At 44.5% G+C, this 21,366-nt stretch overlaps 1 protein-coding gene across 2 annotated transcripts in view; it reads left to right on the top strand.

The window, feature by feature from the left end:
- Window positions 1–1,009: 1,009 nt before the first annotated feature.
- LOC120979212 overlaps window positions 1,010–21,366 on the top strand; it is a 433,119-nt gene continuing 412,762 nt past the window's right edge. For both annotated transcript variants that reach the window (XM_040407825.1, XM_040407833.1), the window contains exon 1: window positions 1,010–1,240. In XM_040407825.1, coding sequence (XP_040263759.1) covers window positions 1,085–1,240 — 156 coding nt within the window. In that variant the 5' untranslated portion in view covers window positions 1,010–1,084. The remainder of the gene's footprint in view (window positions 1,241–21,366) is intronic.

Here is a 21,366-nt window from a genome sequence, read left to right as displayed (position 1 = left end):
CAATGGGCGGTTTGGTTAACGGATACTTTTATGTAAAATGACATCAAGTTGCTTTTCACATTACCATAACAGTAGGATATCAGACAATTGCCTTTATGCCATCTATAGTGTACATAAGCCCACATCGAGGGCATGGTCTGGTGTCACCTAGACAATATGATTTTTTGCTTTTGTAATATGAACTTTATCTTAAATATTCTGTCACATTGAACGATTACCTCAAATAATTTTAGCTATTAACTCCAACAATGCTGCTGATTCAACCAATAATGGTGGTTGGAAATAATTGTTGCATTCTAAGCAATTCAAATCTTTTTCATTGGTAGAAACATATTAGATGGAGCCCATAGGGACAACTATTAAGGTAGGTGACATAGCATGTATTATAGAGCCCAGCAGCTAACACCTCTTGTGTTAAAGGAACATCAGAAGTTATGGAAAGTTGGATGGTGTTGAGATTGGATATAGGAGAGAAGTTTATTACCAACATCCCCACCCTCTAATGGTTATAAGGTGACTATCTACAAAAACGGGAAATGTCAACTTATTCTGTGATTCTGTTTTGAATAATGTCCAAAAAAGGGGTTGTGGCTTAGAAAAGGGATGTGGCTTAAAAAAATGGTCTGAAGTGGTGTAGGAAAGAGAAAAGTGTCTAGCAAGATGTATCAAAATTACCACACATTTAGACTAAATGTAAAACAATAATACTAAAAATTTCCCAATGTGTTAATATTAAAATCCAGACTTTTATATCATGCCATTTTCTAATGATTTTTTTTATTATATTATTTTTTGTGTGAGTTATTCATGACTTTTACCTACTGTGAATCATTTACCATATATCTCTTACAGTTGTATGTACAGAACATTTGGAGGAGGTTGCTTCAACAACTCTCCTGTTTCCAAATCAGTGAGTTAAAAGCAAGGTTCTGAAGCATAACTAACTACTTGGTTGGTATTACATGTTTCACATAGCGTTCTTTACTGACTCATGGGTGGTTGCCTTGGCTGCTGCTACTAAGGTTGGGATTCACAAATAAAAGGAGCATATTATAACACCTTATGAAATGAGGAGAACACCACCATGTTGAACTCTCGGATCCATAAGTCGTTACCATATAATAACTTGTTAGGGAGTGAACAAGAGAAGTTTCAAAGACTTTTTTTAAGCTGTGGACTAAATAGGCTTCCAAAATATACATCCTGGATACCCTATAGAACATCACCTGGTCCTCCAAAGGTAAGTGCAACTTACCAGAACTATTTATAATATGCTGCATATTTAAATGTTTAAAAATATGAACATACTGAAATATCTAATCCAGTAGAACCTCCAGTTCCTCAGCATACAACTTCCAACATGCACACTTGCTCAGCTGTTCTTGAAACTTCCATAAAGGTGAATAGAACATGCTAGGAGTTACAGTTGTGCAACTGCTGGACTGCCGGAGGTTGCTGATCCTTGATCTAGTGCTTAGTTCACATCTAACACAGCTTTCAATGCAGTAAAAAAATGCTGGACATCATCACAGAAACCTGATGAACCCCATTATGGTCAATTCAGTCCGTTGGATGCTATTGGTGTCCACCGTGTGACAGATCCATCTTTGGCTTGCATTCTCTTTTATTGTTCCTTTGACTGAACAAAAGAACCTAATGCGCAGATGTGAATGAAGTTTTATGTTGCAACCTGCAAGATTTGCTTTTGTATTAAGACATTTGGACAGCAAAAAAGTCTAGAACAAGCGTGATTTGCGCTGGAAATAGGCTTATTGTCACCTTGGCAACAAATCCAGATGTGATACTTTCCTGTGTGGGACAAAATGAAGGCAAGCACAATATGGACTGCTAAAATATACTTGGTCTCCCAGGGTGTTGCCAAGAACAAAGCACATCATGATTCTCCTTGTCTGAGAGAATTGTCTGCAAGTGAATCCAGAAGCTCTTTGGATATGTCTAAAAGGCTATCTACGATATGCTAAGCCTATTTACAACATCTTACTTGCAGTTTGTCCACTTCTACTATTTCCCATATATGTTTTAAAGATGTAACACGGTCTGTACTCCTTGCTTAGTCTGAGCAATGCTGTTAGCCACGCTCACATCATGGCTACTATAAACTATGTAAGCATGTACACAGTCATTTTGTATATTCTAATAAGTACTCTAACCACATGTCCCTGCCTTATAGCCCATGTAACCAGAATGGTTAAAAAAAAATAAAGTAACCTTGCAATGTATTCATCAAGCTCTGGGGAAACAGAAAGAATTCTTAAAGTGACAGTAATTTTTTAAAATCATATATTTTTATTTATTTTATGCACTTATATAGCGCTGCTATATTCTGCAGCACTTTACAGACAGTAGCATGAAGTTGTTCCCAATGGGGATCACAATGTAAGTCCCCTATCAGTATATCTTTGGAGTGTGGGATGAAAGCCACGCAAACACAGGGAGAATATACAAACTCCATGCCTATGTTGTCCTTGGTCGGATTTGAACCTAGGACCCCATCGCTGCAAGGCACCAGTGCTAACCACTGAGTCACCCTGCTGCCCATAGGTATCGCTACAGGGGAGCAAGGGGGGGCAATTGCGTGCCCCCCGCTGATTCCCCTTTAAAACACTGGCTGCCGCCGCTAGTACAGCCAGGGCCGTCTTTAACGCGGGGAAAAAGGGGCAGCTGCCCCAGGCCCAGTTGCACCTGGGGAGCCCAAAGTAGCTGCCTCTTGAGCTACGCTGGCCACTGGTGACGTGGGGGGCGGCGGCAGGGCACAGAGAGATGAGCGCTTCCATTGTGAAAGCGCTTATCTCCATAGTCATCTGTATCGCCGTCCTCAGGACAGCGATACAGATGGAAGTGCTGTGGCAGGGCAGGGGAGGGAGAGGTGTCTCCCTTCCCTGTTTCTCTGCTAGGCTGCAGGCACTAGGCCTGCAGCCTATCAGAGGCCGGTGCAGCCGGCGCAATGACGTCATCACGCTGCCTGAGCCGTACAGCGCGGGACATAGGCCGGAAGAGGCCTGCATCGCATCGCTGCCAGCCTGATGGAGGAAAGAGTATAAGTGCTTATTTTTTTTATATGGTACTACTACTGGCACATGATTGGGGGCATCTATGGGGGACCTGTTACTGGCACATGATTGGGGGCATCTATAGGGGCACCTGTTATTGGCACATGACTAGGGGGCATCTATAGGGGCACTTAATACTTGCACATGATTGGGGGGCATATATGGGGGCACTTGTTACTGGCACATGATTGGGGGGCATCATGGGGTTAGTTGTTACTGGCATAAATTCTGATGACAGAATCCCTTTAAGTGAGTGATTGACAGGTTATAAAAAACAGTTTTTTTGGGCAAATAGAACCACAGTGAAGTTTAATAAGGCCAGCTTAGGATTATTCTTATTACTCCGAACATGAGCATATGTTTAGGTTATAGGGGTAAAATCTCATGACAGAATCCCTTTAAACTATAAAGAAAAGTTTTCGAGAGTGTTTCTCTCTTTCTCAGGTCTAAAGCAATACGGAGGAAGAAAGGAAAACTCTTGAAAGCTTGTCTTTTAAGTATTAGGTTAGTACAATAAAAAGGTATCCCTGAATACCGCCATACTCTTGTATTTTGTAATCTTATTTATATATAGTGATGGACGAATATCGGGCAGGACAGTTTGCGAACACGATCAAATGTTCGCGAACCGCAAGTTCGTGGCGGGCCCCATTCACTTTAATGGCAGACGAAGCTGAAAAACCTTCAGCTCATATTTGCAGCCACCAACTATTTCGTAGAAGTACACAAATAGTCCCACAACATGGACAGTGACATACTAGAGGGGGATCAATGACAAAAATTCCAACAAAAAATATGTATCTTAATCAGGGGACATTATTATGCGTCTTAAATGGAAATTCTCTGAAATGTGCCCTGTTGGAGCCTAGAACAAATGTATTTTAGGCCACAGGAGTGCGGGCCTAAAAAATTAGGCATTCACCTGACATAAAAGAAATTGTGATTATGTGGCTCGTGGTACATTATGCGGTCACTGAATAACAATTTTACTGTAGGCCACTTTTTTTTCCACTTTTTTGGGGGGGCAACTGGTATATCACACCAGTAGAAATTATTTGTTCGAATTTCGTTTGTCACTATCTGTAGCTGAGGTAACGCAGCTAAACCGCAAACAAATGCTGCACTACCCAAATGCACTACATAGAAAGTATATAATTGGTATATAACACCCCTGCTTCAATCAGTTTTTTTGGGGGGCAACTGGTTAATCACACCAATAGAAATTATTTGTTCCAATAGTGTTTGTCACTCTGTGTGGCTGCAGTATCACAGCAGAACCGCACACAACTGCTGCACAATACAACTGCACTATAATATACTTTGTTATAAAGTATATTATAAGTATATTACATCCCTCAGTAAGTCACACCTAGCGATAGCACACCTATACCAGTCCTTAAAAGGACTTTTGTGGCCCTATTTGCTAGCATTTGGTGTCCCTAACAGTCTGTCCCTGCTCCACACAGCAACCTCTCCCTCCACTGGCAAAAGACTGAATATAAAATGGCGGCCAGAATAGGTTTATTTAAAAGGTAAGCGGGTATGTCCATGTGCTGAAACGTCTCAATTGGCTGTCCTGTACCACCTGATGGATGTGTCATAGGTCAAAGCTCTTCACAATGTAAAAGAATATGGTGGCGGGGGACATCGCTATAAGTTCGCCCGTTTGGCGAACCGCGAACGAGCAAAGTTCGCCGCGAAATGACTGCCGGGCAAACCGCAAGGCCATCTCTATTTATATATACTTATTTCGTTTTTTTCAGTAGTATGATTAAGTAGTGAAAATTATTAGTGCCCCCCCCCCCCCCCATTTATCTTATTGTTCCTAGAGTCGCCACTGCTGCTGCCCAATATAAAGCAATCTATATGTAAATATGTTTTTTTGGTGGATGGATGGTGTTCTGGCTACAATTTTTTAACTAATGAAAAAGAAAGAAAGTATACCACCCAAAAGGCGCCAACCTCGTGTGGTCCCAGGGGGGGACGGAAGGTGAAATAGACTGGATATTAAATAAATAAAACAGAATGTTGAATAAAAATCACAATATAAGATCGCAATAAAGGCTGATCAGTTGAATGTTCGAAAATAGAAGATAGAAGATACTGCTTGTAGCTGCTTTTAAACTTTCTCACACTGCTCCTGATAAAGGGGGTTGTATTCCCCCAAAACGCGTAGAGCACTCCTGTGATTTATTGAAGAAAATAAAAAGGAAAAACACCAGAAGTGTTGGACACAGCCGTGTTTATTTCCTACAAAACCACAAGCGATCCTTGCGGGGGAGGTTTTGGTCATTGGGTGTCTTGAGCTTTATCCCATTTGACCTCCTCCTCAGTGAAGTAAGTCTCTTTCATTCGACTAAGATTGATTTTATCATCATTGTCATATCACTTTTATTGATACAGCAAGAGAACTGTGTTACTTGTATCTTCTTGTATCTCAGCTCACTATACAATCTTTAAACAAGTAGGCGACAGACAAAATATAGAACAATTAACTATTGGAACTGGCTGTCGCTAAAATATAACTTTTATTAATAGTCCTTGAAATGTGAATAATTCAACTAAAATGACAACATAGAAAAATCCTATTTTGTCCAGGATCCCACTGGTATATGGTGAGAGTGTGAAGTCAAACACTCAAACCTGATCCTAGGACAATGTACCACTAAGGGAACAAGCAGTGTGTCTGGGAGCTAGCGGGGTAACTAGATGAGCCCGCATACACAACTCCAGCACCACATGGGTTAAATAAGTGAGAGTGTCTAAAGGCAAAGACACTATCACTCCACCCTCAACTATTGCCCCTGGTACATTTGCTAGATAGACACTGGCTACAATATAGTTTGGCTTCCTAATGAGGTGTATCACTTAAGGCACATAGGCCTTTCTGCTCGACGCGTTTCTTTAGCTGCTGCTAATATGCAGCTTAGTCATCAGCAGCACGTTTGGAAGCTTAGGCTACTTTCACACTAGCGTTCGGGGCTCCGCTTGTGAGTTCCGTTTGAAGGCTCTCACAAGCGGCCCCGAACGGATCCGTCCAGCCCTAATGCATTCTGAGTGGATGCGGATCCGCTCAGAATGCATCAGTTTGGCACCGTTTGTCCTCCGCTCCGCTCAGCAGGCGGACACCCGAACGCAGCTTGCAGCATTCGGGTGTCCACCTGGCCGTGCGGAGGCAAACGGATCCGTCCAGACTTACAATGTAAGTCAATGGGGACAGATCCGTTTGAAGTTGACACAGTATGGCTCAATTTTCAAACGGATCCGTCCCCCATTGACTTTCAATGTAAAGTCAAAACGGATCCGTTTGCATTATCATGAACAAAAAAAAAGACGGATCCGCACCTAACGCAGGTGTGAAAGTAGCCTAAGCATAAAACAAACAAACAAAGATGCTGCACGCTCTCATCTGTAAGCGTGCAGACACGTAGCCTGCGGCACTGGGACGGCCGTAGCGTGGCCGCGCCAGTACTGCTTCTAAGAAAAAAAAAAAAAGGGGGTCAGTCAGCACATACAAAACAGCAGAAGCACATTGCTATGGCAGGGAACAACATTGAAAGACAGAAACATGCAATGCGACAATTAACTGCAATATAGAGTACAAAATTGCATAATAATAACAAGTGCTACACTATAAGTGCGAGATACTTGGCAAATCGTTTTGTACAATATTATTTGAGCCCGTCTGCCGAGCGTCAAGGCGATCTCTGTTAGACAGGTTCCTACTCTAAATTCTACCTGTTAGGCGCCATGACGGCTACCATACACTTCAGGGAGTGGGGTTCCACATACCTACGATAATTTTACCTGTTAGGTGCCATGACGGCTACCATACACTTCAGGGAGTGTAGGTTACACAGCAGGCCCACTCCACGACATCACCGGCGCCAAATGGCTACCAAGGATTGCAGTGAGAGTCCACAAACTATCCCACTCCTGGTGCCATGGCTTCAGTGAGTGAAGGGGAGCAGGCCTGACTATGTACTAACACTAATTAAAATCAGCCTATAGGGCAGACAGGGTAGTCATGAGTGCATGACTGAGGAGGCAGCCACACCTCCAGTACAAACTGCAAAGAAAAACCAAAAAAGGGGGTCAGTCAGCACATACAAAACCGCAGAAGCACATTGCTATGGCAGGGAACAACATTGAAAGACAGAAACATGCAATGCGACAATTAACTGCAATATAGAGTACAAAATTGCATAATAATAACAAGTGCTACACTATAAGTGCGAGATACTTGGCAAATCGTTTTGTACAAAATTATTTGAGCCCGTCTGCCGAGCGTCAAGGCGATCTCTGTTAGACGGGTTCCTACGCTAAATTCTACCTGTTAGGCGCCATGACGGCTACCATACACTTCAGGGAGTGAGGTTCCACATACCTACGATAATTTTACCTGTTAGGTGCGAGGCGCCGGTGATGTCGTGGAGTGGGCCTGCTGTGTAACCTACACTCCCTGAAGTGTATGGTAGCCGTCATGGCACCTAACAGGTAAAATTATCGTAGGTATGTGGAACCTCACTCCCTGAAGTGTATGGTAGCCGTCATGGCGCCTAACAGGTAGAATTTAGCGTAGGAACCCGTCTAACAGAGATCGCCTTGACGCTCGGCAGACGGGCTCAAACAATTTTGTACAAAACGATTTGCCAAGTATCTCGCACTTATAGTGTAGCACTTGTTATTATTATGCAATTTTGTACTCTATATTGCATTTAATTGTCGCATTGCATGTTTCTGTCTTTTAAAGAAGAAAAAGCCACACACCCTGGGCCTGACGGAGCTATGCGGGAGCCAATGAATCAGGGGCACTGGCGAGAATCGACACGCCCCTGCCCCGCCTCTTGTCATCGCTGTAAAGAGCGCAGGAGGTAGATATTCATAAAGGAGTGAATAAAGGCGATTGTTACTAACCTAGGACATATATTAGCCCAAAGATTACAAGGATAGGTACCCTATTCAAACTGGAAGGGGAAACATTAGAGGAGTAACCCAGAGCATAGAAAAACATATCGAAGAACGGCCTCAACCCATGTGATAAGACATCATTCTTTGCGGATCACAGTCTGAATGCCAGTGATTGTCAAATCTAAATATTGGCCTAAAACAGCAGAATCATACAAAAGATGGGTAACATTATCACCCAAGGCCGTGTAAACAAAATGACACCCTGATATTGTCGGGGGCTAAACAAACCCTGAATAAACCCGATGTAGGAGATAAAATCATTTAATCCATCTGGTTTGGTGGTCTGCAGAGTGAAGGTCCATTGGGCCTCTTTCCGTAGGAGGAGATTGTCGATATCACCCCCTCGCGCTGATGTTCTGACGTGCTCAATACCCTGGAACCTAATACAGTTGGTCCTGTCCGAGTAATATTTGAGCACATGTTGGGCGATTGGAGTGTCAGCTTCATTGGCAATATCCCTCAGATGTTCACCGATACGCCGCCTAAACTCCAGTTTAGTTTTGCCAACATACTGCACATTACATATGCAGGTGGCCACATACACAACGCCCACTTTTCTGCAGTTAATAAATGACCGAATCGTGTATCTCCTCTTGGTGACGCTACTCTCAACTGTCTTTCCCTTCATGATGGCCTTGCATGCCACGCATCCACTACAGCTATATGTACCCGGTGGTCTCTTGGGTAACCATGTTTCCAGGGCTGGAGTGGAAAAGGCACTGTGTACCAGCTTGTCCCTTAACCACCTCCCGACCGCCTAAAGCAGGGATGCGTCCTGCGGGCGGCCGGGTTATTCCTCCTGGACGCATCGGCGCGTCATCTCGCGAGACGCAAGATTTCCTGTGAACGCGCGCTCACAAGAGCGCACGTTCACAGGATCGCAAGGTAAACGAGTTGATCTACAGCCTGCCAGCGGCGATCATTCGCTGGCAGGCTGTAGATGCGATTTTTTTAACATCAGAAAGGTATATTAGACGCTGTTTTGTTAACAGCGTCTATATATACCTGCTACCTGGTCCTCTAGTGGTCCCTTTTGCTTGGATCGACCACCAGAGGACACAGACAGCTCTGTAAGTAGCACCAAGCACCACACTACACTACACCTCCCCCTGTCACTTATTAACCCCTTATTAACCCCTGATCACCCCATATAGACTCCCTGATCACCCCCCTGTCATTGATCACTCCCCTGTAAGGCTCCATTCAGACGTCCGTATGTGTTTTGCAGATCCACGGATCCGCAAAACACGGACACCGGCAATGTGTTTTCCGCATTTTGCGGATCCGCACATTGCCAGAACTATATAGAAAATGCCTTTTCTTGTCCGCAATTGCGGACAAGAATAGGACATGTTCTATATTTTTGCAGAACGGAAGTGCGGACCCGGAAGTGCAGATCCGCAATTCCGGATCCGAGCGGGACAAAGTCTGTCCCCATAGAAATGAATGGGTCCGCAATTACGTTCCGCAAAATGCTGAACAGAATTGCGGACGTGTGAATGGGGCCTAAGGGTCCCTTATCACCGCCAGTTAGTTAGCCACTTGTTAGGTAGTTAGCGCGCACCGCAGTCACTGATTAGCGTCATCGCTGTCACTAATCAGCACTAGTACTATATAGTATCTGTAAGTGATCAAGACTGATCGCAATCAGATCTATATCAGTACATTAGGGTCACCTTAGGCTCTACAAAAAACGCAGTGTTCGCCCGATCAGGCCTGATCTTGTGCGCACACTTGCGTTCAGTCCGCCCCACCGCAGTGACAGAAATGTTTTTTTTTATGATCACTGCAAAAACACCGTAAAATCGCTGCGGCGCTATAAAGATCACTTTTGAGCTTTTGGATCTTTATTAGCGATCGCAGCTTTTTTTTTTTTGCACATTTTTTGGCAGAGATTTTTTCATCCACATTGATCGATGCGAATGAAGAAATCTGTGCCGTTAATTTTTTCTTTCAGCCCAGAGGCTGAACGAAAAAAAAAAATCTCATTACCCGTATGCTCAATATAAGGCAACATGGCAACGTGCCGTTTTTTGCATTCCGCAAACTGCGGAGGCGCAAAAAACGGAAGGCACCCGTGTTGACTTTCGCAATTTGCGCCGGCAATATAAATGCCTATTCTTGTCCGCAAAGCGCGGACAAGAATAGGACATGTTATATTTTTTTTGCGGGGCCGCGGAACGGAGCCATGGATGCGGACAGCACACGGAGTGCTGTCCGCATCTTTTGCGGCCCCATTGAAATGAATGGGTCCGTATCCGAGCCGCCAAAACGGCGGCTCGGATGCGGACCCAAACAACGGTCGTGTGCATGAGGCCTAAGGAGGATAGCAGAAACTCCTAATGCTGGCCATACATGTAATGATTGCGGAGACCCTCAAATGCCAGGGCAGTACAAACACCCCACAAATGACCCCATTTTGGAAAGAAGACACCCCAAGGTATTCGCTGAGGGGCATATTGAGTCCATGAAAGATTGAACTTTTTGTCACAAGTTAGCGGAAAGGGAGACTTTGTGAGAAAAAAAAAAATAAATTTCCGCTAACTTGTGCCAAAAGAAAAAATATTCTATGAACTCGCTATGCCCCTCACGGAATACCTTTGGGGTGTCTTCTTTCCAAAATGGGGTCACATGTGGGGTATTTATACTGCCCTGGCATTTTAGGGGCCCTAAAGCGTGAGAAGAAGTCTGGAATCCAAATGCCTAAAAATGCCCTCCTAAAAGGTACTCGTTGGACTTTCGGCCCCTTTGCACATCTTGGCTGCAAAAAATTGTCACACATGGGGTATCGCCGTAGAAGTAGGGCAATGTGTTTTGGGGTGTCTTTTTACATATACCCATGTTGGGTGAGAGAAATATCTCTGTAAATTGACAACTTTGTATAAAAAAATGGGAAAAGTTGTCATTTACAGACATATTTCTCTCACCCAGCATGGGTATATGTAAAAATACACCCCAAAACACATTGCCCTACTTCTTCTGAGTACGGCGATACCACATGTGTGACACTTTTTTGCAGCCTAGGTGCGCAAAGGGGCCCAAATTCCAATGGGTACTTTTAGGATTTCACAGGGCATTTTTTACGCATTTGGATTTCAAACTACTTCTCACGCTTTAGGGCCCCTAAAATACCAGGGCAGTATAAATACCCCACAAGTGACCTCATTTTGGAAAGAAGACACCCCAAGGTATTTCGTGAGGGGCATGGAGAGTTTATGTAAAATTTTATTTTTTGTCACAAGTTACTGGAATATGAGACTTTGTAAGAGAAAAAAAAAACAAAAACAAAAAAAATAATTCTGCTAACTTGTGGCAAAAAAAAAATATTCTAGGAACTCGCCATGCCCCTCACGGAATACCTTGGGGTGTCTTCTTTCCAAAATGGGGTCACTTGTGGGGTATTTATACTGCCCTGGTATTTTAGGGGCCCTAAAGCGTGAGAAGTAGTTTGGAATCCAAATGCGTAAAAAATGCCCTGTGAAATCCTAAAGATACTCATTGGAATTTGGGCCCCTTTGTGCACCTAGGCTGCAAAAAAGTGTCGCACATGTGGTATCGCCGTACTCATTTTTACATATACCCATACTGTGTGTGAGAAATATCTCTGTAAATTGACAACTTTTTAAAAAATTTTATACAAAGTTGTCAATTTACAGAGATATTTCTCTCACCCAGCATGGGTATATGTAAAAATACACCCCAAAACACATTGCCCTACTTCTCCTGAGTACGGCGATACCACATGTGTGACACTTTTTTGCAGCCTAGGTGCGTAAAGGGGCCGAAAGTCCAACGAGTACCCTTAGGCTTTACAGGGTTGCTCACAATTTAGCCCCGCCCAAAATGCCAGAACAGTAAACACACCCCACAAATGACCCCATTTTGGAAAGTAGACACCCCAAGGTATTCACTGAGGGGCATAGTGAGTCCGTGGGAGATTTTTTTTTTTTGCCAGAAGTTAGCAGAAATGGAAACTTTATTATTATTTTTTTTTCTCAAAAAGTGTCATTTTCCGGTAACTTGTGAAAAAAAAATTAAATCATACATGAACTCACCATGTCCCTCCGCGAATACTTTGGGGTGTCTTCTTTCTAAAATTGGGTCATTTGGGGGGTATTTATACTATTCTGGCATTCTAGCACCTCAAGAAACATGACAGGTGCTCAGAAAGTCAGAGCTGCTTCAAAATGCGGAAATTCACATTTTTGTACCATAGTTTGTAAATGCTATAACTTTTGCGCAAACCAATAAATATACACTTATTGGATTTTTTTTATCAAAGACATGTAGCACAATAAATTCTGACACAAACTTGTATAGAAATGTAATTGTATTTGAACAATTTAACCAGAGAAAGTTAAAAATACACTTTTTTTGAGAAAATTGCGGCCTATTTTGATTAATATCGGAAAAACGAAAAATCTTAGCAGCAATCAAATACCACCAAAAGAAAGCTGTATTTGTGAGAAGAAAAGGAGGTAAAATTCATTTGGGTGGTAAGTTGTATGACCGAGCAATAAACCGTGAAAGTAGTGTAGTGCAGAATTGTAAAATGTGGTCTGGTCATTAAGGGGGTTTAAGCTAGGGGAGCTGAGGTGGTTAAATTCCCTCCTCTCCGAAAAGTAATCGATGGATAGTCACCCACCAGGTGCCCCACTATCAGGTCTGACTTGAGAAGACTCTAGCTCTCTCTTAGAACCTCTCGTATCTCCCTATGCGCCGCATCAAAAGTGCCTATAATTCTCATTTTTGAGTCTTCCTTGGTACCGATCTTTGGATGTAAGAGACTTTCTCTGTCGCATGCGGATGCATATTGATACGCATTTCTGAGAGGCTCTGCTGGATAGCCCCTTTGGCTGAATCTCACCTTCAGGCCGTTCGCCGCAACCCTAAAATCAGTCCACTCAGAGCAATTCCGTTTTGCCCTCAAGTATTGTGCTTTTGGGATGCCACGTTTCAATGGGAGCGGGTGACTACTCTCCCATTTAAGTAATGTATTTGTAACTGTGGGTTTTCTGAACATATTAGTTCTTATTCTTCTATCTGGACCGATATTAATAGAGAGGTCCAGGAACATGAGTTTCGTGTCATGTATTTCACTTGTGAAGAACAAGCCCAGATCATTGTGATTGAGGGCAGACACAAAATCCTTGAAGGCAGAGACCGTGTCATCCCAGAGGATGAACACGTCGTCGATGAACCTCAGCCATAGTGTAATGGATGAGGTCCATCGACTCATGTCCTCACTGAAAACAACCTGCCTCTCCCACCAGCCCAGGTAGAGATTTGCAAACATGGGGGCACAGGGACTGCCCATCGCAACTCCCCTGAGCTGGCGAAAGGCCTATCTATCGAACAGCAATATGTTGTTTTGTAAGATAAAGATCAGCAGAGTGACCACAAAATCATTGTGTGATCTTAAATGTGCCCCCCTTTCCGCAAGAAAGGCTTCCACAGCCTCACATCCCTTCTCATGGGGGATGGAGCTATAAAGAGCCTCCATGTCCAAACTTGCAAGAAGTGTGCCACTGTCACATACTACGTCATTAAGACGCCGGAGCACGTCCATCGAGTCCCTTACATACGAGGGAAGACTCAATACAAAGGGACATAAGATCACATCCGCATAATTGCTGATCTTCTCTGTGAGGCTGCCAACCCTGGACACTATGGGCCTGCCTTTAAGAGGATTAACCCCTTTATGTATCTTGGGCAGCCTATAGAAAACTAGTGTAATGGGGTTAGCAGGCAGCAGGTAGGCATACTCGGTCTTACTAATGAGGCCATTATTCTTTGCCTCATTTAGGATACACATCAGTTTCTTTTTTAGGGTAAACTAAAAACCAAACAAGTGGAATATTGTATCAAAAAATGTCATTTATTATAAAATATAAAAGATATGGAGAACAACAGAATGTTATACAGTACACGGAGAAGCACAAGGCCAGTTGCATCAAGAACACCACCATGGAACTGCGCAATATAAGGCACAGATGGGCACAGCCAAAAGATAAAGCTAAAGCTCTGGGATAACCAGATGGGTATCGCATATAATGGTCTCCCCAATTCGGGTATAGTACACGGGGTACCACAGACCAGATATGGTAAACCCAAAGCTATAGCTGACATACACGGAATAGTATAGGCACCGCAATCACCCAATAAAAGTAACACAATAAATATTGATCACTGGCTGAAATCAAAATTACTAACGTGCGCCTAAGTGCAGAGGACCCAATGTGAATACATGCAAGGGTGCCCTGTACGCAGTGTGGAACCGTGCTAATGACGGGACGTACCTGAAGACATGGTGGTGAGATGAATGACAGGCCCTGAGCTCGAGACCTCGACGCGCATTTCACCTCAACGGCTTCGTCAGGAGGTACTATGTGATACATGGGCAGGGTATATATAGAGTATAGTGGGGGTGGGACGATGGAAGAGAATTACCTGGATGCGGCACATCTGCGGACCACGCGATCGGGCGCGGGAAGCCCCATGATATGCGGCGCCATCTCTAAGCGCATCCACATCTGTGCACCGCGCATGCGCGGCGCTTACAGACGTCACGGAGCGCGCCGAGATGGCGTCGCCCAGCGCATGCGCACCCCGCGGGCCCCGTGGAACGCAGGTGAACCGCAATCCACGGCTCTGAATAGGACCTGGGGATAAAACATAGTCGCACAATTAGGGTGTCAGTAGGGTTCAAGTCCAGTTTGGCATAGCATGACCTATCATTCAGGATCCGTAGGCACATGTCCCTATATAGTTCCCTATCCAGAACGACCACATTCCCCCCTTTGTCCGAGGGTTTAATGATGATCTGCTTATCATTTTGTAGTTGTTCCAGGGCCTCCAATTCTGCTCGGGTAAGATTCATTGATCCTTGCCCCCGAACATATAGTGACCTCAATTTCTCTGTTGTGTTCGTCAGGAAAGCATCTAAGGGACAGTACTCGCTGACAGGTGGATTCTGTCCGTCCGGCCCAGGGAGTGTGGCTTTTTCTTCTTTAGAAACAGCACTGGCGCGGCCGCGCTACGGCCATCCCTGTGCCTCAGGCTACGTGTCTGCACGCTTACACATGAGAGCGTGCAGCATCTTTGTTTGTTTGTTTTATGCTTAGCTTCCAAACTTGCTCCTGATGACTAAACTGCATATTAGCAGCAGCTAAAGAAACGCGTTGAGCAGAAAGCCCTATGTGCCTTAAGTGATACAGAGGGATACACCTCATTAGGAAGCCAAACTATATTGTAGCCAGTGTCTATCTAGCAAATGTCCCTGGGGCAATAGTTGAGGGTGGAGTGATAGTGTATTTGCCTTTAGACACTCTCACTTATTTAACCCACGTAGTGCTGGAGTTGTGTATGCGGGCTCATCTAGTTACCCCGCTAGCTCCCAGACACACTGCTTGTTCCCTTAGTGGTACATTGTCCTAGGATCAGGTTTGAGTGTTTGACGTCACACTCTCACCATATACCAGTGGGATTTTTCTATGTTGTCATTTTAGTCAAATTATCCACATTTTAAGGACTATTAATAAAAGTTATAATTTAGCGACAGCCAGTTCCAATAGTTAATTCTTCTTCTATTTTTCCATAATTTAACTGATCAGCTTTTATTGCGATCTTATATTGTGATTTTCATTCAACATTCTGTTTTATTTATTATCCGATCTATTTCACCTTCTGTTCCCCCCTGGGACCACATAAGGTTGGCGCCTTTTGGGTGGTATACTTCTTTTCATTTTCATTAGTGTATCATTTGATGCAGTAGCTAACTACATATCCAACCACCCTCAGCAGCCCCTATGTTCACTCCTCACTACATATCCCTTCTATTAGTTTCCCTCGTCGCGCCCTACACTGTTGTTTCAGGAAAATCCCCCCTCTAATTCCTTGAGGGAATTTCTTTCGGCCAACACTCTATTTTAATTTTGTTCTTTTACTATTTTATAATTTTTAAAACCACTCCATGTCTACTAATCCCTGTATTGGCTCTTTAACTTCCATTCTAGACAGGATATTCATCTTATTTTTTCATAGGACATTTTTTTATATATTTTTCACAGGACACCTATTGTATTATTAATTCTGATTTTATTTACAGGATATTGGCTTCACAAATCATTTATATGCACAATAACATGGATATTTATCAATTTATATTATTTATTGAAGCAACTATCTATTGAAGCATATACTGTTAAAAAGCATTATATACATCTTGCTAGCTATATATAGAGTGAATAAGATTGACCTACATGTGCCAATACCAGTGATCCCATTGCATATTGATTTTATGCTACATTGTATTTTATATTTTATATTATATTTTATGTGTGATTTTAGTTTATATAAAAATATCAACTATAGACTTACCAGCTGGTGAGTGCCTGTTTTTATTTTTCATTTGGATTATATTTGTTATATAGGATGAATAGGTGAATCATCCAAAAAACAGAGCACCTTAGCCACATTAACAGATACGGGTGAGCCACGATATAAATTTATTCTATAACTTCCACTCTGTCTGTGTAGCAGAGTCTCACTTAACTGTCTGTCAAACCAGGGTGGAGTGAGGGGTGATGACTCATAAAGCATGAAACCTCCCCCATGTTATCCCAGCATTGTGACATGTCAGATACCTCCCCTATGTCATGTCAGGTCTTCTCATATATTACTAATCAATACACTGCTCCTCTGTGGGTATGTTTCCGCAGGCCTATCATGAGAATAGAGCTACCATTCCTGTCATTCATTCCCGTTCTCCCCCTTTTATTCTGATAAGGACTACGTTGAACATAAGCCCTTTCCTGAGTTGTAAACCGAAATCACCTTGTTCTCTCATCGAGAACTTTTATCTCTGGTTTGACTGCTACAAAAGGACAATACTTTGTATTTAATTCTCAATTGCATAGTGCTGACAAAATAAAAAAGCAGCCAAAAATATTAAGTTTAAAAAGATTCCCCCTTCTGATGGAAAGGGGTCCCTTGTGACTATACCTAATACAGTATATGTACTGCATGTGCAGGTTGACAAACCAATGTAAAGATTGAAGAGGCAGCAGTGATTGGCAGTACTGATCTGGAAATGATGGCCTGTCTGGAGGAACGTCCATCAATATGCTGATCCATGAAAAACTCTTTAATGCTGACCAATCATCATTGCTATTGCTCACAAACAAGTGTAAATGTGCCTTTAACCTAGATGGGCATTTAGGGGTGCATTAGATGGGTGTATTCAGACTTAGATGGGCATTTATCAATGACTTTATTTGTAAAAAAAAAGGTTGCAAATTATGGCGCATGCCATATTTGCACCGTAATTTGTGATTTTTTTTCAGCTTCTAGCCACTTTTCTAAAGTTGCAATGAAAGGGGCTTGACTTAGCAGGAGGGGGAGGAACCTACCACTGTCCACTGGATTTACTATGACAGAAACTGGTATACGTTATAGCAATGGCTATAGTCCAGCAGCTAAGTTGCATAGACTTTAGTTTGTGGTGCACAGAGTGCCAGAGATGGTCCTACTTTATTAAGAGACATCTGTTTCTTTAGCCAATAACAGGCCGTAAAGGGGACAAGCCTCCCTAGCATCATCGGCTATGCTAGCGAGGCTAGTCTCTTCCCCTCCCCCCTGGATGTTTTGATCCGCACGATGGGGAGATGCAGTGGCAGCCGTGCATACATCAGGAGTGATGCGGCTGCCGGGGAGCGGGGTAAATATGACTTGTATGAAGTGCCTGTGCATGTTGGGGGGCGTTATAGCTGTTAGATAACCCCTTTAAGGTATACGCCTATGTAGTGGTCGCGTTACTTTTTTCCATGACTACATTTAACAGGTTTCCCCACGCAGGTTTGAATCCTGCTGACTACGCCAAGTTGTAAGCCATGTACCAGGGTGGGCTCCCCGTGATACAGCAAAGTTACAAACGAGGAAATCAACACTGACACCAGCTTTTGTAAAACAGACTTTTTACTATAACAGGATATAAAACACAAGCCCAAATGCAGTGAATATAAAATAAAGTCACAGACACTCAGCCCGGAGGCTGAGACCCCTGTGTTGCACAGCACGGCGCCCTCCAATGGTAGCCGGGAAAACAATTTACGATAATTTACCTGCTGACGGGCGCAATTAACACGACCTCGCCGAACTTATTATTACCCTAGGAACATGAACAATTGTGTGGGGTGCAAGATACGGTTTTGGCTGTGGTGCAAAACAACAGCTTACAATCCTATCGGCTCTACAATATTCCTGAGTGAAGTACAAAGCTGGATTGAGTTGGTGAACAGTGTGGCGGAACCCGCCTCGCCACTGGGCATTGGAGAGGCCTGGCTGCCCACCTCCTACCTGCTGACTATCGCCCCTGGTAAATTGGTACGTTTGAATGCAATATTTGGGCATGTGGTATTTTATATTGCTGCTACTGGCCCTTTAATGGCCATCCGTGGACATGTTATGACTTTTAGGAACAATGCCCCTTTAAGACTGTGTAGCAGATTGCATTCAGGCTGTCTTAAATATTATGTATGTTATTATGTGTTCGGTTAAATTGTATATGTGTATGCCAGGGTTCAAGTTAGTCCATTACGTTTGGTAATTGTATTTTGTGGATTGCATCTCAGACAATGCTTATTGTGTTTTGTTTATTGCGTTACAGACAGAGGGAAGGGGATTTTGTGTACAATTGCTGGGAAGGTTTAAATACTGTAGATACATATGATTGGCTGTTTTTGCAGAGCCCTGTGGGTGGTAACCTTGTTGGAAGATGTGTATAAATCAATGCTTGTGTTAAAATAAAGTCAGTTCCTGTTTTAACCCTCAAGGTGAAGTGTCGTCTCATGCTTGGGGGAGGATTTATTGCATGCTGTCCCAGTTTGACTGCTAGGAGTGTAAACCTATTCGTATGGTTCCTATTCAACTGCCTACAGTATCCATATGCTTGAAGAGGATTTATCTGCTTCTTCGGTTCGGTGATTGTGGTGTCTGCCAGAGTGCTTGTAAACCTCAGGAAACGCTAGGAGCATCCATCAACGGAGATACTCAGTCGGGGTGCCAGGTGATCCGTTACATTGGTGGCAAGCAGTGGGATGGCGTCCTGGTGTGAGAGGAACAACACCCTGGAGACACAGGAATTATTATGGAGCGGCATAGAACCAGCGAGTCCCTGGACAACGCTCGATGTAGAAAAGGAATGTAACCGGAGGTTACAGAACCTCTTGGCACCACTGGTCAAGCCAATAGGAGAGGCAACCAGGTTTGACTGCAGAGAGAGCGCCCGACAAGAGATGTGGGAAGAAACCCTAGAAGGTGACCAGCGTTGGCGAGGTGAGCGTCTTCCCAGCAAGGAGCAGCGGTTACAAGTCAGAGTGGCCCTACGGATACCTATGCTGGGAGAACAGGCCCAGGAGGTATTGGTGAGGCAACTTAATTCACTGGCATGCAGGGAACTGCAAGTGCTACGTTGGTACGCGGTTCAGCGGGTTCCCGGAATGGCCAAATTTGACAAACCCGAGGGCAAGGATTATAATGGCCCTGGCTTATTATGGGGGGCCTTTGCAGAACCGGAATTTGGGAGTGCGGCAGAGGCACGGCTTTGGGACATATTTGACTACAGAGAGGCCGTGCTGGATCTCCCTATGGCCGAAGACCTAAGGCCAGACCTGATTGAACTGGCTGTCCAGGAATTGGAACTGGAGCAGGATTACCAGCACCTGGTCAGCTCCAGTCAGTCACCCTATACCCTGCAAGTACCACCAGAGCAGTGGGAGATCGAACAGAATTATGCGGACTTATATGATCAAGTGACACCGCCTGTCTCTAACCTGATGGGGCTTATGGACTGTACACCATTGGGAGCGTTGAGTTTCGTTCCCCCTCCCCAACAACAAAGCCCGTCATCAGGAGACCCGCATTCGGTACCTCCTACTCCACAACCAGCCCCAGAAATGAGGGACCTTATCGACTGGTCCTGGGAAGACCCACAGATGGCAGGTGGAGATGGGACCGAGATCTCTCTACCGGCCCTACAGGGATGCGGGGCAGTTGGCCCAGATCTCCAACTCCAGATGGGGGTAATACAGGGAGAGAAGTGTGTCGTCCTTCCTTCCCAGCGGCAGAGTGCTTTACAGGGAGGGGAGACAGCCGGTCTCACTCCCCAGCGGCAGTGTGAACTACAGGGAGTGGAGACAGCCGGTCTCACTCCACAGCGGCAGTGTGAACTACAGGGAGGGGAGACAGCCGGATTCACTCCCCAGCGGCAGTGTGAACTACAGGGAGGGGAGACAGCCGGTCTCACTCCACAGCGGCAGTGTGCTTTACAGGGAGGGGAGACAGTCGGCCTCTCTCCCCAACAGCAGCAGTACCAGGAGGAGGAGGTAAGCAACCCCTCCCCTCCACAGCCAACTCCAAACCAGGTACTGGGGTCAGTAGAGGAGTCGTTAGCCCCCTCTGGCCCCCTCCCAGCAGAAGAGCTGGCATCTGGGCAGAGCGCCGCTGGCCTCTGCCCTACTTGTCCCCTTACTACCCAGCAGGACTGTACTCCAGTCCTTCCAGCAGAAGAGCTGGCATCCGGGCAGAGCACCGCTAGCCTCTGCTCCACAAACCCCCTTTTTACAGGACTAGCTTGTACACCCTCTCCCCAGCGGCTGAAAGTGTTTAAGGGAGAGGAGTTTGTTACCCCTTCCCCCCAGCAACAGCTTTGTTCAACCAGGGGAGAGGGCACCCTGGTTACCTTCCCCCCAAGCCATGGATCTACAACTGGGCACAAGCGGCAGGGGGCCATAGGGACAACTACACCCTTTGAGAAAGGCCGGCTGACTATCAGAGCCCCAGACCGACTGGAGGTCTGGAGTCTGGATAGTCTCAATGGGAAAGGGGAGAAATGTGGCGGAACCCGCCTCGCCACTGGGCATTGGAGAGGCCTGGCTGCCCGCCTCCTACCTGCTGACTATGGCCCCTGGTAAATTGGTACGTTTGAATGCAATATTTGGGCATGTGGTATTTTATATTGCTGCTACTGGCCCTTTAATGGCCATCCGTGGACATGTTATGACTTTTAGGAACAATGCCCCTTTAAGACTGTGTAGCAGATTGCATTCAGGCTGTCTTAAATATTATGTATGTTATTATGTGTTCGGTTAAATTGTATATGTGTATGCCAGGGTTCAAGTTAGTCCATTACGTTTGGTAATTGTATTTTGTGGATTGCGTCTCAGACAATGCTTATTGTGTTTTATTTATTGCGTTACAGACAGAGGGAAGGGGATTTTGTGTACAATTGCTGGGAAGGTTTAAATACTGTAGATACATATGATTG

Source organism: Bufo bufo, chromosome 1, assembly GCF_905171765.1.
Source record: "Bufo bufo chromosome 1, aBufBuf1.1, whole genome shotgun sequence".
Lineage (NCBI taxonomy): Eukaryota > Metazoa > Chordata > Amphibia > Anura > Bufonidae > Bufo > Bufo bufo.
This window is presented reverse-complemented; position numbering and strand designations above follow the sequence as displayed.